At 35.1% G+C, this 13,453-nt stretch overlaps 1 protein-coding gene across 1 annotated transcript in view; it reads right to left on the reverse strand.

Annotated features, from left to right (window-relative positions):
• Positions 1–6,578: 6,578 nt before the first annotated feature.
• Positions 6,579–13,453, reverse strand: part of DHX29 (DExH-box helicase 29) — a 43,560-nt gene continuing 36,685 nt past the window's right edge. Inside the window, exons 24-27 of the mRNA XM_010977762.3 lie at positions 11,343–11,645; positions 10,407–10,538; positions 9,266–9,362; positions 6,579–6,872 (exon numbers count right to left, since the gene is read on the reverse strand). Coding sequence (XP_010976064.1) covers positions 6,817–6,872; positions 9,266–9,362; positions 10,407–10,538; positions 11,343–11,645 — 588 coding nt within the window. The 3' untranslated portion in view covers positions 6,579–6,816. The remainder of the gene's footprint in view (positions 6,873–9,265; positions 9,363–10,406; positions 10,539–11,342; positions 11,646–13,453) is intronic.

Here is a 13,453-nt window from a genome sequence, read left to right on the forward strand (position 1 = left end):
ACGTATAGGTCTTTCACCTCTTAGGTTAGGTTTATTCTAGGTATTATTTTTGTGTGTGTGATTTTAAACAGGATTTCTTTTTTCGTTACTTTCTGATATTTCATTGTTAGTGTGAAGAAATGCAACAGATTTATGTATATTAATCTTATATTCTGTTACCTTACTGAATTCATTTATTCTAATAGTTTTTGTGTAGAATCTTTAAAATTTTCTACATAGAGTATCATATCATCTGCATATAATGACAGTTTTACTTCTTTCCTTCCAGTTTGGATACCTTTTATTTCTTTTCCTTGTCTGGTTGCTGTGGCTAGGACTTCCAATACTATGTTGAATAGAAGTGGTGAGAATGGGCATCCTTGTCTTGTTCCAGAATTTAGTCCACATATAAGTTTTGACTCCCCCAAACTTTACTAATAGCCTACTGTTGACTGGAAGCCTTACTGATAACATAAGCAGTTAATTAACACATATTTTATGTGTGTATTATATACTGTATTCTTACAATAAAATAAGCTAGAGAACAGAAGATGTTATTAAGAAAATCATAAGGAAGAGAAAATACATTTATAGTACAGTACTGTGTTCATCAATACCATAAGTTTATGCCACCTGTTTACAAGATGATTTGTCAATACCTTCATCAGTATTGTCTTATATGATACAAAACACTGTGGGTGTTATACATATTACTAACACTAGACTTCAGAAATGAAAAGATAATGTGAAAGGAAATTTTTACTTATTTACAGGTATTGTTTTATGGCAGCCTAGTCTAATTGATACAATGGCTTCACTGTGGCCTAGCCTATACATTAATGAATGAATTATTATGAAATTTTTATGTCACACAGTATTACAGCCATAGTCACAATACAGTATTGCAAACATTGTTGCTTTAAAAAAACCCCACTTACCTAATAGGCTGATACACAGTTTCTGTAATTATAAGAGAGCTAGCTAGCAAGCAAGCTTTGTAATGTTTTGAAATTAGGAAGTGTGAGAGGCCTTTGGCTTTTTTTTTCCCTCAAGATTGTTTTGGCTATTTGGAATCATTTGTTGTTCTGTATAAATTTTAGAGTTTTTTTTTCTGTAAAAAAATATCATTGGGACTTTAATAGTGATTACATTGAATCTGTAGATTGCTTTGTGTACTACAGATATTTTAACAAAATTAAGTCTTCCAATCCATGAACATGAACGTCTCCCCATATGCTTGTGTCTATCATCTTTAATTTCTTTCAGCAATGTTTTGTAGTTGTCAGTGTTTTGCCTCCTTGGTTAAATTTATTCCTCAATATTTTGTTCTCTTTGATGCCGTTGTAAATGGGATTGTTTTCTCAATTTCTTTTTTGGTTTGTCCATTGTTAAGGTATAGAAATGCATCTGATTTTTATATGTTGGTTTTATATCCTATGACTTACTGAATTTGCTTATTAGTTCTAACAGTTTGTGTGTTTTCTACATATGAGATCATATCATCTTCAAGCAGAGATAGTTTTACTTCTTTCTTTCTGATTTGGATGACTATTTATTTAGTTAGTTAGTTAGATTGCTCTGCCTAGTACTTCTAGTACTGTGTTGAATAGAAGTGGTGAGAGTGGTGGGCATTTTTGCCTGTTCCTAATCTTATAGTGAAAGCTTTCAGTTTTTCACCACTGAGTATAATGTTAGTTGTGGGATTTTAATATATGGCCTTTATTATGTTGAGGTGATTTCTTTCTATTTCCAGTTTGCTCATTTTTTAATTGGGTTGTCTTTTTATTATTGACGTATAAGAATTCTTCAAATATTCTAAATACAAGGCCCTTATCAGAGACATGATTTGCAAATATTTTCTTCCATTTCGTGGGTAAATACTTTCTTGATGGTGTCCTTTAAGTGACAAATGTTTTTAGCTTTTACATTTAATGATCCACTTTTAGTTAATTGTTGTATATGGTGTGAAGTGAGGGTCCAAATTCATTCTTTTGCATGTGGATATCCAGTTGTCCCAGCAGCATTTGTTAAGACTGTTCTTTCCCCATTGAACAGTCTTGGCACACTTGTTGAAAATCAGCTCTCCATAAATAGCTGGGTCCCTTCCTTTCCCTTCCCTCCCTCTTCCCTTCCCCCTCTCTCTCCCCCTCTTCTTTCTTAATTGAAATATAGTTGATAAACAATATTGTGTTAGTTTCAGGTACGCAGCAAAGTGACTCAGTGTTTTTATATATATATATATATATATATATATTTATTTATTTCAGGTTATTTTCCATTATAGGTTATTACAAGATACTGAATATAGTTCCCTGTGCTATACAGCAAATCCTTGTTACTTGCCTATTTTATGTATAGTAGTTTGTATCATCTGTTAACAAATGGTTTTATTTCTGAACTCTCAATTCTATTCCATAGATATGGAACCCTTACACCTTTACATGTCTAGACATAGATCCTTACACCAGTATACTGCTCAGATTATTTTTGAATAGTCTTTTCATTTTTCCTCATTAGCTGAGTGAGCTCTGAAATTTAGCTGCTAATTGTCAATTTGTTCATTTGTAAACTGGAAATACATTACCCATCTCCCTTCAGGATTGCTGTGAGTACTAAACACAAGAATATAATAAAGCTCTTAGTTCAGTACTTATCACATAATGCTTCCTAGTTTGCTCATAAAATTTTTTAAAATTTTAATGGAAATCTATTTTCCCTTGATAATATTTCCTTTTGGCTAATCCTCTCCAATAAACACTGTTCCTTCTACTTTTAAATGTCTTGTGGGTAAGACTGATTTAGTGAGAAGAGGTGGGCCTATTCCTGCATCCCACCACGATTCAACAGCCCCTTACCTGAAGAGCATGCATTTTCTTATATCACATTCTCTTTATATTTATATTTTGGGGTTTTTTTTGCCACTCTGTATTAAGCTCCAGGGCATCTTCCCACTTTCCCCAATAACTGTAGCACCTGGCCTGGTCTTCTTCATCCTTTTCCTGCATCCACACAGATAAACCAACATGTTGGCTATCCTGTTTCTGGACCTACCTTCAGGGCTTCTTTCCTCCATTTTTCTCCCCACCAGCAGGGAGACCCTTTGTGTTTATTTGTTATTGGAACAGTTTCATTTCATACTTTAAATTATGAAATTCTCTTCCTTAATTAGCTTCCTTCCCTTTCACTTACAGTGAATTTGGATTAATCCTGACCTCTAGTCCCTCAGCCTCTCCCTGTTTTCTGTCCATGGCCTATGTTCTGGTCCCATTTGCCTGTATGTAAGCATTGTGGTCAACCATTTCAATGAGACAGTCTCTTTCATTCTAAGGTCCCATGGTCACTTGAATGCAGAAAAGCCCAGTGTCAACTTGAGCTGCTTATCTCTTTAAGCCACTAAGCATTGCTCGGTGGGGAAAGCCAAAAAGCCTTTCCAAATTGTTCCCTATATTCTTTAGTCCTTTGTTAGGTTCCCTCCAATGCTAATACCATCTTCAGTCTCTGCTAGTTATTTCTATTCTGTCTGCAAATCAGTGAAGGTATTTCCCATCTCAAAATATCTCATTCTTTAACCTCTTATGTATTGTTTCTTCATTGCAACTCTAAAGAGTATTCTTTGTTTGGTGCCCCACCTTTTAGTTTGTATTCATTCCCCCAAAATTATGCTTTGTGATTGTGCAGGGAAGAGTTTTAATACAGCAGGCCTGAGGGTGCTGTCTTTAGAAGGGCCTGGTTGCAGGGTCAGCTCTTGGCTGGAGCCTGGGAACTTGACTTTTGAAAAGATCCTTGCTTTTCAGGGAACACTTTTGCCTGCTTGGAGGCACTGAATGCCCTTTCCGTCTGGGAGTCTGGAATTTTGATAGCTATGGTTTTGGTCTTTGTGACCAGCCTCCAATAAAATTCTTGGACTCCGAGTTTCAAGTGGACTCCCCTGGGCACAGACATTGCACAACACATAGGAAGCCTGTGTGTAGGTTCTTCCAGGACTCCTTCTGATGTGTCTTTATTCCCTTGCTGATCCTGTTGTGTATCTTTCTCTACAATAAACTATAGCCTGAGTCCTGCCAAGTCCTAGCAAATAACTGTGTAGGTGGCTGTGGGACCTGTCATAGTGTCCTTCCTTGCCACCCTTAATTCAAACTGCTCTCAAAAGTTTGAGCTACTTATTAAATCTAGAAATCTTTTCTTAGTTCATATCATCTGTTGACAACTCTTGCTTCCAGAAACTTGCCTTCCTTGACTTCCGTAATACCCTACCCTACCCCTCCTCACACCTTACTCATCTTCAGCAGACATTTATCGAATGCTGCTTTGTGCCAGGCATTGGGCTCAGTACACATGAGAGAGTGAAAACAGTCATGGTGCAGCAATATGGTCTAGTGGGAGAAGACAAACAGCAGATGGTACATTTGGAGAAAAGTACTGTGCTGTAAGAGTGATTAAAAAGGGAGATGCACTTCAGAAGGGTGGTGAGTGAGGAAGTCAGTAGGATTGTCTGTGGCATTAGCAAAGAAGCAGGATAGTCTGATAAAGAACCAGAACAGCAGAGAACAGCATGTGCAAATGATTACAAAGCTCTGTGGCATCTTCTAGGATTCAAAGAGCCTGGTATGGCTGGAGAACTACGAGAAGGGGGAGTGGTGAAGAGATTGAAGGGTAGCAAGGTCCAGATCACTTAAGAACTTTGTAGGTCATGTTTTGAACTTAATACTTTAAGGGCAGTGGGAAGCCAGTAAAGGGTTTAATTAGCCAAGTGACAGATACCTCTTTAAAAGCTCATTTTTACAACCGTAGAGAGAATGGGTTAGAGAGGGGTAAGAAGGGGAGAGCCTAGTTTGATTCTACAGTGATGTAGGTGAAAGGTGATGATGTGGGTCTAAGTGATGGCTGAGGAGATGGAAAGGAGTGAATGGACTTTGAAATATGGAATTCTGCAAGATTTAACCTCACCTACCTTCTATCTGCTCTCTCCTTTGGTGATTGTCTTTGCTCCCACATCTTTAAGTATCACCTCTGTGTGAAAGACTCTAACCCTATGACCCTAATCCTGATGTGAGCCACTGTTTCAGTTTTAGAGGAATGGTTATATTTCAGAAATTTAAATGGTTCCAGAGCCATAAGCTCCTGCCACTTACTATCAGTGTGTCTTGGACCAGTTATTTCACTTTCTTGTGCCTAAATTTCCTCATCTGTAAAATGGGGATAATGCATTAGCTACCCATAGGGTTACTGTGAAAATTAAATGAATCAGTACACAAAAAAAATTTGGGCCCTGGCTTGCACACACAGCAGAACTCCGCAACTTCTCAGTCATTGTTTGTCACAAGCTGAACTGCCTCCAGCACCCAAACTAGCTCTTTCACTTAACATTTCCATTTCTATTAATGGCACTAGGTAGAGATTCCAAAATGCAGTCACATTTGATTCCTTGCTGTCAATTCCCTGATCACACTGCAAGTAGAAACCTAAAATTAGAGATTGCTACTAAATATTATTTTCACTTTTCACCTGCACATAAAGTGAAAGTTACAGCTTCTTTTATTGATTCATCGACAAATAAAGTTAACCCTTGGGCAACACAAGCTTGAACTTTATGGGTCCACTTACACAGAAGTTTTTTCCTTAAATATGTTGGAAAATTTTTTGAAGATTTGCAACAACTTAAAACTCAGATGAACCATGTAGCCTGGCAATGGCAAAAAAAAAAAAAAGTGTCATGAATGTATAAAATATATGTTAGGAATATATAAAACATACAAAATATGTGTTAATCAGCTGTTTATGTTATCAGTAAGGCTTCTGGCCAACAGTAGGCTATTAGCAGTTCAGTTCTGGGGGTATCAAAATTTATACACATATTTTTAACTGCGTGGAAGATCGACACCCCTAAGCCCTGTGTTGTTCAAGGTCAACTACATTCACTGAGTACCTACTATGAGAGTCAAGCAATTGGACTACATTCCTACTCAATTCTCATTTTTTATCCTTCAGATACAATTCCTGCCATTTGGTCTACACAAAACTGTATTTGAATTTCCTCAACAATCCTGATAGGAAATGAAGGAAAATTTCTCTACATAATCAGAATGGAGTTTCAAAGATCCTCAGTAAGGGAAACAAATGAAACCACTGAAAAACATCTAAGCATGCTTTACCGTCTCAAGGTTACCAACCTTACCAATTCAATTATGGGTACAAAAAGGGTTCAAAAGCAGTGACATCAAAGTTTATGACTGAGGAAAATGGGCAAGCTTTCCATTCCAGGGTTGACAGCAGCATTAGCTGTTCCTGCCTATCCTCCAGGACTATTTCTGTGTGCTGAGTGCATGTTCCTGAAATAGGTGGCATCTATTAATAGTGTGCTACCTTATTTAGATTTTGACTTTGGGTATCAAATATTAAATAACTGACTCCTGAAGTTGTTCCTTTTCCTAGAAATTTAATTACAACTGGTTTTGGAGGTCATTTTCTCCACTGGGTCAAGAAGGTCTAAACTCTCCAGACATAAGGGACTGAGAGAGGATGAGGTGGGTACACAGGGAATCACAACACTTACAGACACAGGCTTTGCCCGTAAGGCACATAATGATGTATACTACATGGATGATACCAAAGAATTTATTGTAAATGTAGTGGCAAATACATTGAGAAGACCATCATTAAAAAGAAATTAGAAAATTACACGTTTAAAGTGTGTGCTTTTTTCCACCACCTTTAATTTATGCCTAGTGCCAACATTTTAAGTACTGAAATACTTAATGGGATAGTCCATTTTCACATAATTTCATGACACCTGTCTTCCTCTTAATTTTTAAAGCAGTTGACCATGAAATTTCAGTTTTAATTATTATTCTCTGTCTTTATCAATTCTGTAATGATCTGTAGAATCTTATCATCTGGATAGAAGAAGAAGAAAAAAAACCCATGCATAAATTCATTGTTGACTAATTTTCCAACGTATACACATGTAAATAACAGGTATACTTCATTAAATGATTCTTTAAAATTAGAATACAGAATTAACATCAGCAATATTCACTATAAAACTAGAGATGCCTCCATAATATAATTTGTTGTCCTACAAATACTATTTTAATTATCAGTATAGCTATACCACACCTACTTTGACAAAAAGCAGGCAAAGGCCTGAAGAGATCATGTGATATAACTGTTAGTCCTTTATAAAAATTCTTTTAAGACAGGAAGTTTCCTAACTTTTTCACCTGGCTCAGATATACTAAAGGCTTTTTGATTCTTCCATGTACTTCAGAATTTGTCAGGATTCCAACAATATGGGCAAGGAATAAGGAACTGTTATCAGTTTCTCCATGTTTAATCCAAAGGAAACTAAAAATTTTTAACAGGGAAATGCTCTTAGAGAGGTGTCAGTGGCAAAGTGACAAACCTCTACACAACAAAGGAATCAAATACCAGTTAATTTGACAAACAGCAACAGAGGCTACATTATTTGCTAAAGAAGTTTTGTTAACAGCTGCTTCTACTTCTGCTAGCAGTATCAGTTGCTCTGATACTGCGACTTTCTAAGAACTTCATAACCACTCTCTGGGTGCTATAATTATCAGGGCTCCAAGATTGAAATTCTGTATTTATACTAGACACTTCAATAAGAGAATGCTCTGTGCTCTGTATTTCAATGATTGCAATGGGGAATTCTGATAAATGGGCCCATGGCCTGACACTCAGGTTCCTGGAGGCTACAGTGGCATTTAAAAAAGGAAGGGGGCGGTGCATGGAGAGGTCACCTGCTGGCTGGTCTAAAAAGAACCATGATTTTTAGTCTGAGGAAGAGTAGAAGAAAGCACAAGAGCAACTTCAGTCATTTCTTTTCTTACTATAAAGTCCAAAAAGGGAGGACACTAATGTACTCCATCCTCCATCCTGAATCAAAAGTATATAGTTCACCTAAGGGCAAGTTCTGCTTTCTCTTTTATGGCAAAGAGAAACTGACATCATTTTAAAATTCACTTTTCTTAGTTTGGAAGTTGAGATTCAACCTGTCCTCTATATATAATGTAATTCTTTCTAAGGCTGAGTTGTAGTGCACTAAGTTCCCTAAGAAAAGAGCCCACATCTCTCTCTTTTTTAATGGTGGTACTAGGGATTAAACCCAGGACCTCATGCATGCTAAGCATGCACTATACCACTGAGCTACTCCCTTCCTCCAAGCCTACATCTCTTAATATGCCAAGACCTAATCTAAGTTTCCAGCAGTATAGGAAAATTAATACAATTTAATGTTTATTCATTCACTTTCAGTTACACAGATAAACACTGAGTGTGAGGCTTCAGGGTAGTAGCACTAGACCAGTAGCTCTCCAACTTGCCTATGAGAATTAACTGGGGTACTCGTTAAATATAATCACACTGATCAATTCTTAACATTGTTAAAAGCAGGAAAAGCAAACTGGTGTGATACAATGGGAAAAATATAGTACTAACCAAAAAATATTTTTTTCCTAAAAACCTGATTCTAATCAAGTCTTTAGATATAACTACCAGGTTTGCAGGAAACAAAGAATGGAAAAATACATTAAATCAAAGCATGAAGACGCAACCAACCAAATCCTAAAGGGGGGAAATTCTACCAGAAAAATAACCCAGTTTATTAAAAATAATTATATTTAAAAATGGGGAGGGTAGTAGAGGGGAAGTGTTACAGATTAAAGGAGATTAAAAAATAATACAGCCATATGCCTCTCCCATAGAGGAGATTCAGTACACCTGGGGTAGGTCTTAGGACTTTGTATTTTTCACAACTGCCAGGAAAATTCTTATGATTTGGCAAGTCTGGGAAACACTGTACAAGACTAAGTGGAAACTCAGGTGTCTATTGCAGACTTCTGTTGAAGGACAATGTACTTATTTTATATAGACTAATGGGTCTGCATTTTTGAGAATGGGAGAGAAAACATGCTGGGAAGCTCACAGAAAATCCCTCTTTTTAATTTTTTATAACTGTATCACTAGTTTACTAGTATGTCAGTAAGTAGCAAAATTTACAAATGCTCAGTTTTATCATTCTTTTTCTGTGAAATGGCCAGAAGTTTAGAAGTGAAACTTAGAAGAGGAAGGAATAAACTAAAAGAATCTTAAGAGGATAAGTAGGTTGTGAATAATGAAAATTTATCAATCTAATGGAATTCAGTATAAAATAAATTTTATTAAAATAATTTTTAATCATACAGAATTTAAGACTTCAGTGAGCTATAGTGTATGCCAATGTTTAAAAGTATACTGTTTTCTACCTACATTATAATCAAATACTTACTTTCAAGGGACATCTTAGGATTTTCAAGCTTTTTTCTTAAAACAGAATCAATGAGAACTCTTAGCTGTTTGAAAATGACAGCTATCTTTACAGGTGCCTATTGAGAGGAGATGACAAATTTGACAAAGTTAATCCCAGGAGTGTGAATGTGTCTAAATAAAATCAAGGTAAGCATGTATACCTTACGATGTGCACATCTAGACTTTAATATAATACAAAATGTTATGGGAAAAATTTAAGCAGATTACTTACTGCAGCTAAGATACACAAACCTCAATTTCCTTATTAAGTACCCATATATTTGGTATCTCTTTCCAAAATAAAGCAACCATTATTTCAATTATTGTTTTCTTAACATCAGCTCTGTGGGAGTGAAGACTATAGTTTCTGAGATGAAAATTGCAACTATCACCACAATCCCGTTACAGAACACTTCCACCACCTCAGCCTCTTTGTAAGAATTGCATATATTTTTTAAGTTGCCTTTAAAATTTTTATCTCCAGTCTTAGACAATCAGTTATCATGGTATTTCACAGCAGAATGTATTAGATTTACTCAGTTTAAACTGGTCAATGTTGATGAGCTACAGAGAAATAAACTTACTGCCAGTATTGCTGGTTGTTCTGATTTTTCCAGAGAAGAATTTGACAATATGCATGAAAAGCTACGAGTCTGTATCTTTTTACAGCACAAGGATTGTAAGTGGAAGGATTATAAGTCTGAGGATCAGACAGTTCTAGGTTTAAATCTTGCTCTACCATTAATAATGGTAAATTACTTAACTTCTCACTTGAGCTTAAATGCCTTGTCTGTAGAAAGGAAACTATAGAAATTATCTAACAAGATTGTTAGGGTATTAAATTTGGGATAATCCATGTAAAGCTAACTATTGTACACAACACATAGCAAGTTGTAATTGTTACTGGCAATAAATGCAATCTGTAATAGCAATATAATTTGATTTTCAAATTTAACAGATTTAAAACCATATAGATAAGATACAATAAGGAAGTCTTCTATTTTAAGTCAAATTATAGGAAGAAATTATGCAAACTCCAATAAAATTTTTAAAAAATCTACCTCAATGATACTAGAAGTAGAAATTGTAATGTAATCAGTAAAATCAGTTGTAGCATGTACCTGAAAATAGATCCAGCCATCAACAGAGAGAAGACGTTCCCGGTGCTGAACTTCTATCTCACCACCAAAAAGTAAAACTGGAAAAGGGGTTATTAGGGTAGTTTCCCTCAGATAAACTCGGGCATACCTTATCTGCATGAAAAATAGAGAGAGAGAAAAAAAAAAAAACAAAAAACATTTCACAGACTAAAAATGTAAGAAATTCATTTAGTCTATTTTACATAAGCATTTTTCTGTAATCTGCCACTATATATTTTAAATCATGCTTTGTAAAGCTACATGTCTACATTATCATATGTGTGTAATTTGTCAATTTTATAATCACAATCACCATCTGGGCATTTATACTATTAAAAGGATTTTAAACATTAACTGTAAGGCTGAATTATATACCTTCAACATAAATAGAACTATGAAGAAGTAAATTTATAATGCTAATGCTGTTAAATAATTAGTGTAAAAATGATTAAGTTTCAGAGTGTCTGGTTTCTAGACCAATGTTCAGCTATGGCCATTAGTCAGGAATCTGTCACGTTTTACATTTAAGTTTGATGATATGCTGGGAATTATTCAAGCCAGTCCTTGAAATTATTGGTCTTTGTTAATTTAATGAGCTATGGTTCAAAAGGTTGACTGTTTTAATTGTAATCTACAAATATTTGCTATTAAAATTATCTTAGGTTGCACTGTGACTCAAACTGTTGCCACATCATATGTAGTTCTATCCCATCCCATATCTCCCTTATTTGGAAATGTGGAAAAAAGGCACATTATATGTTTTTTTGAGAAACTATATACAGCTTGATTTCAAACAGGAACAAAAATGAATAGCTCAAAAAATTTAAGAACCAAATGTAATATTTGTTGGGAATCCTAACTTGTTATGACTTCCAGAATAATGCCTTGAATACTGGAATTTAAGAATGGGCACTTTACCTTCTCCTGGTATAAAAGCCATCCATAAGTTTGCAAATCTCGATTTACTGAGGATGGATGTACTTGTGCTTTGCCTTGGGCTGTCTCCACAACGCAAGCCAATTTTTCTGTAACATCAACTGATTTTGTATAGAGTATCTTCCCCACATTGTCATACAGTCCGGCGGTCAGTACAGCTTTAAGAAGAGCAACTTCTTGGAAGGAAAGGGTCTGTAAGGCTCTGTTTCCTTCTGAGCCATTAGAAGTTGTGGATGATGAAAATCCTGCTGCCTTAACCAACTTTATTAACTCCTGCTTTACATCCTAGATTGGTTTGTTAAAAAGAGACAAGATCATAACTGATTGAAACAGAGAAGTTGCCAAACAACCTTATATTACTATTTCCTATCAAAATTGATAGGATGCCAGAAAGCTAAAATAGAATTACTACATGATCCAGCAATTCCACGCTAGGTATAATATCTGGAAAAAAATGAAAACACTAATTTGAAAAGATAAATGCACCTCAGTGTTCATAGCAGCACTATATACAATAGCCAAGATATGGAAGCAACCCAAAGGTCCATCAACAGACAAATGGCTAAAGAAGATGTGGTGTACGTATGTAATGGACTATTACTCCACCATAAAAAGAATGACATTTTGCCATTTGCTATAACATGAATGGACCTGGAGGGTATTAATGCTTATTGAAATAAGTCAGAGGAAGACAAACGCTGTATGTTATCACTTATATGTGGAATCTAAACATAAAACTAGAGAATATGACACAAAAAAGAAACAGATTCAGAGACATAGAGGACAAACTAGTGGTTACCAGGAGGGAGATGGAAGGAAGGAGAGGCAAGAAAGGGGTAGGGTAAGAGATACAAACTACTATGAATAAAACAAGTAAGCTACAAGAATATATTGTCAGCGCATGGAACATAGCTAATATTTTAGAATAACTATAAGTGGAGTATAACTTTTAAAACTTTTGAATCACTATGTGGCACACCTAAAACTTCTAAGTATTGTAAATCAACTATACCTCAATTAAAAAAAGCCTTTGTGGAAATGTGGCAGCATGCTAAACATTTTCATTTCTAGCCTTATTATAAATACTAGTATTCATTAAATATTTTCCTAGTTCGTCATATTACTAAGTAAAGCAAGCAGCATAAAGCATATATCTCTGTGCATTATTCTTTGTATAAATAATACTTTGTTAAAGTTTAGCAAACTTTTTAGATTATGCATTTTATTAATATATCAGTTTATTTGCAAGTTTAGCACCAGCCAACACTTGTGAAGAAATGTCTTAATATATTACTATTTCTCAAGTTCCATAAATACCTATTATAGTAAAACTTTAATAAAAATGAAAAAAAAATTCTGCCATTTGCAGCAATGAGGATGGACCTAGAAAGTATTATGCTAGTAAATAAGTCAGAGAAGACAAATACTGTAAGATATCACTTATTTGTGGAATCTAAAATATAAACAAATGTATATAGCAAAAGAGAATCTGACTCACAGATATAGAAAACTAGTGGTTACCAGTGGGGAAAGGAGGAGGGGCAAGATAGGGGTATGGGATTAAAAGATACACACTAGTATGCATAAAACAGATAAGCAACTGGGATATATTCTACAGCACAGGCAATTATTGCCATTATTTTGTAATGACTTTTAATAGAGTGTAATCTATAAAAATACTGAATCACTATGCTATATAACTTAAAACGAATATAATGTTATAAATCAACCATACTTCAATTAAAAAAACTGATAGGATGCCAAATTATTATTTAGTTAAGTGTAGCCCAAATTACATTAGGGAGGAAAAAAAGATACTGGAAAGTCAAGGATTAAATGGAGTCACCTGATTCTGCTACCCTAAGACTTCAGACATAAAACGTAAGAATGTCTAAAATATGAGAGCAATAAAAATGTGCTTGAATGCATTTTCACTCAGTATATTTACTGCAATAGTAGCTCTCCTTTTGCCATTGTTACTGCGTAAGTATGGTCACACAGAGAACACTGTGGAAGAATTACAGAGGACTGATCTTCACTTGTCTCTGGGACACTCACCCTAATTTCCTAAAGAATTCTGACAAAGCTTATTA

Source organism: Camelus dromedarius, chromosome 3 (genome assembly GCF_036321535.1).
Source record: "Camelus dromedarius isolate mCamDro1 chromosome 3, mCamDro1.pat, whole genome shotgun sequence".
Taxonomy (NCBI): Eukaryota; Metazoa; Chordata; class Mammalia; order Artiodactyla; family Camelidae; genus Camelus; species Camelus dromedarius.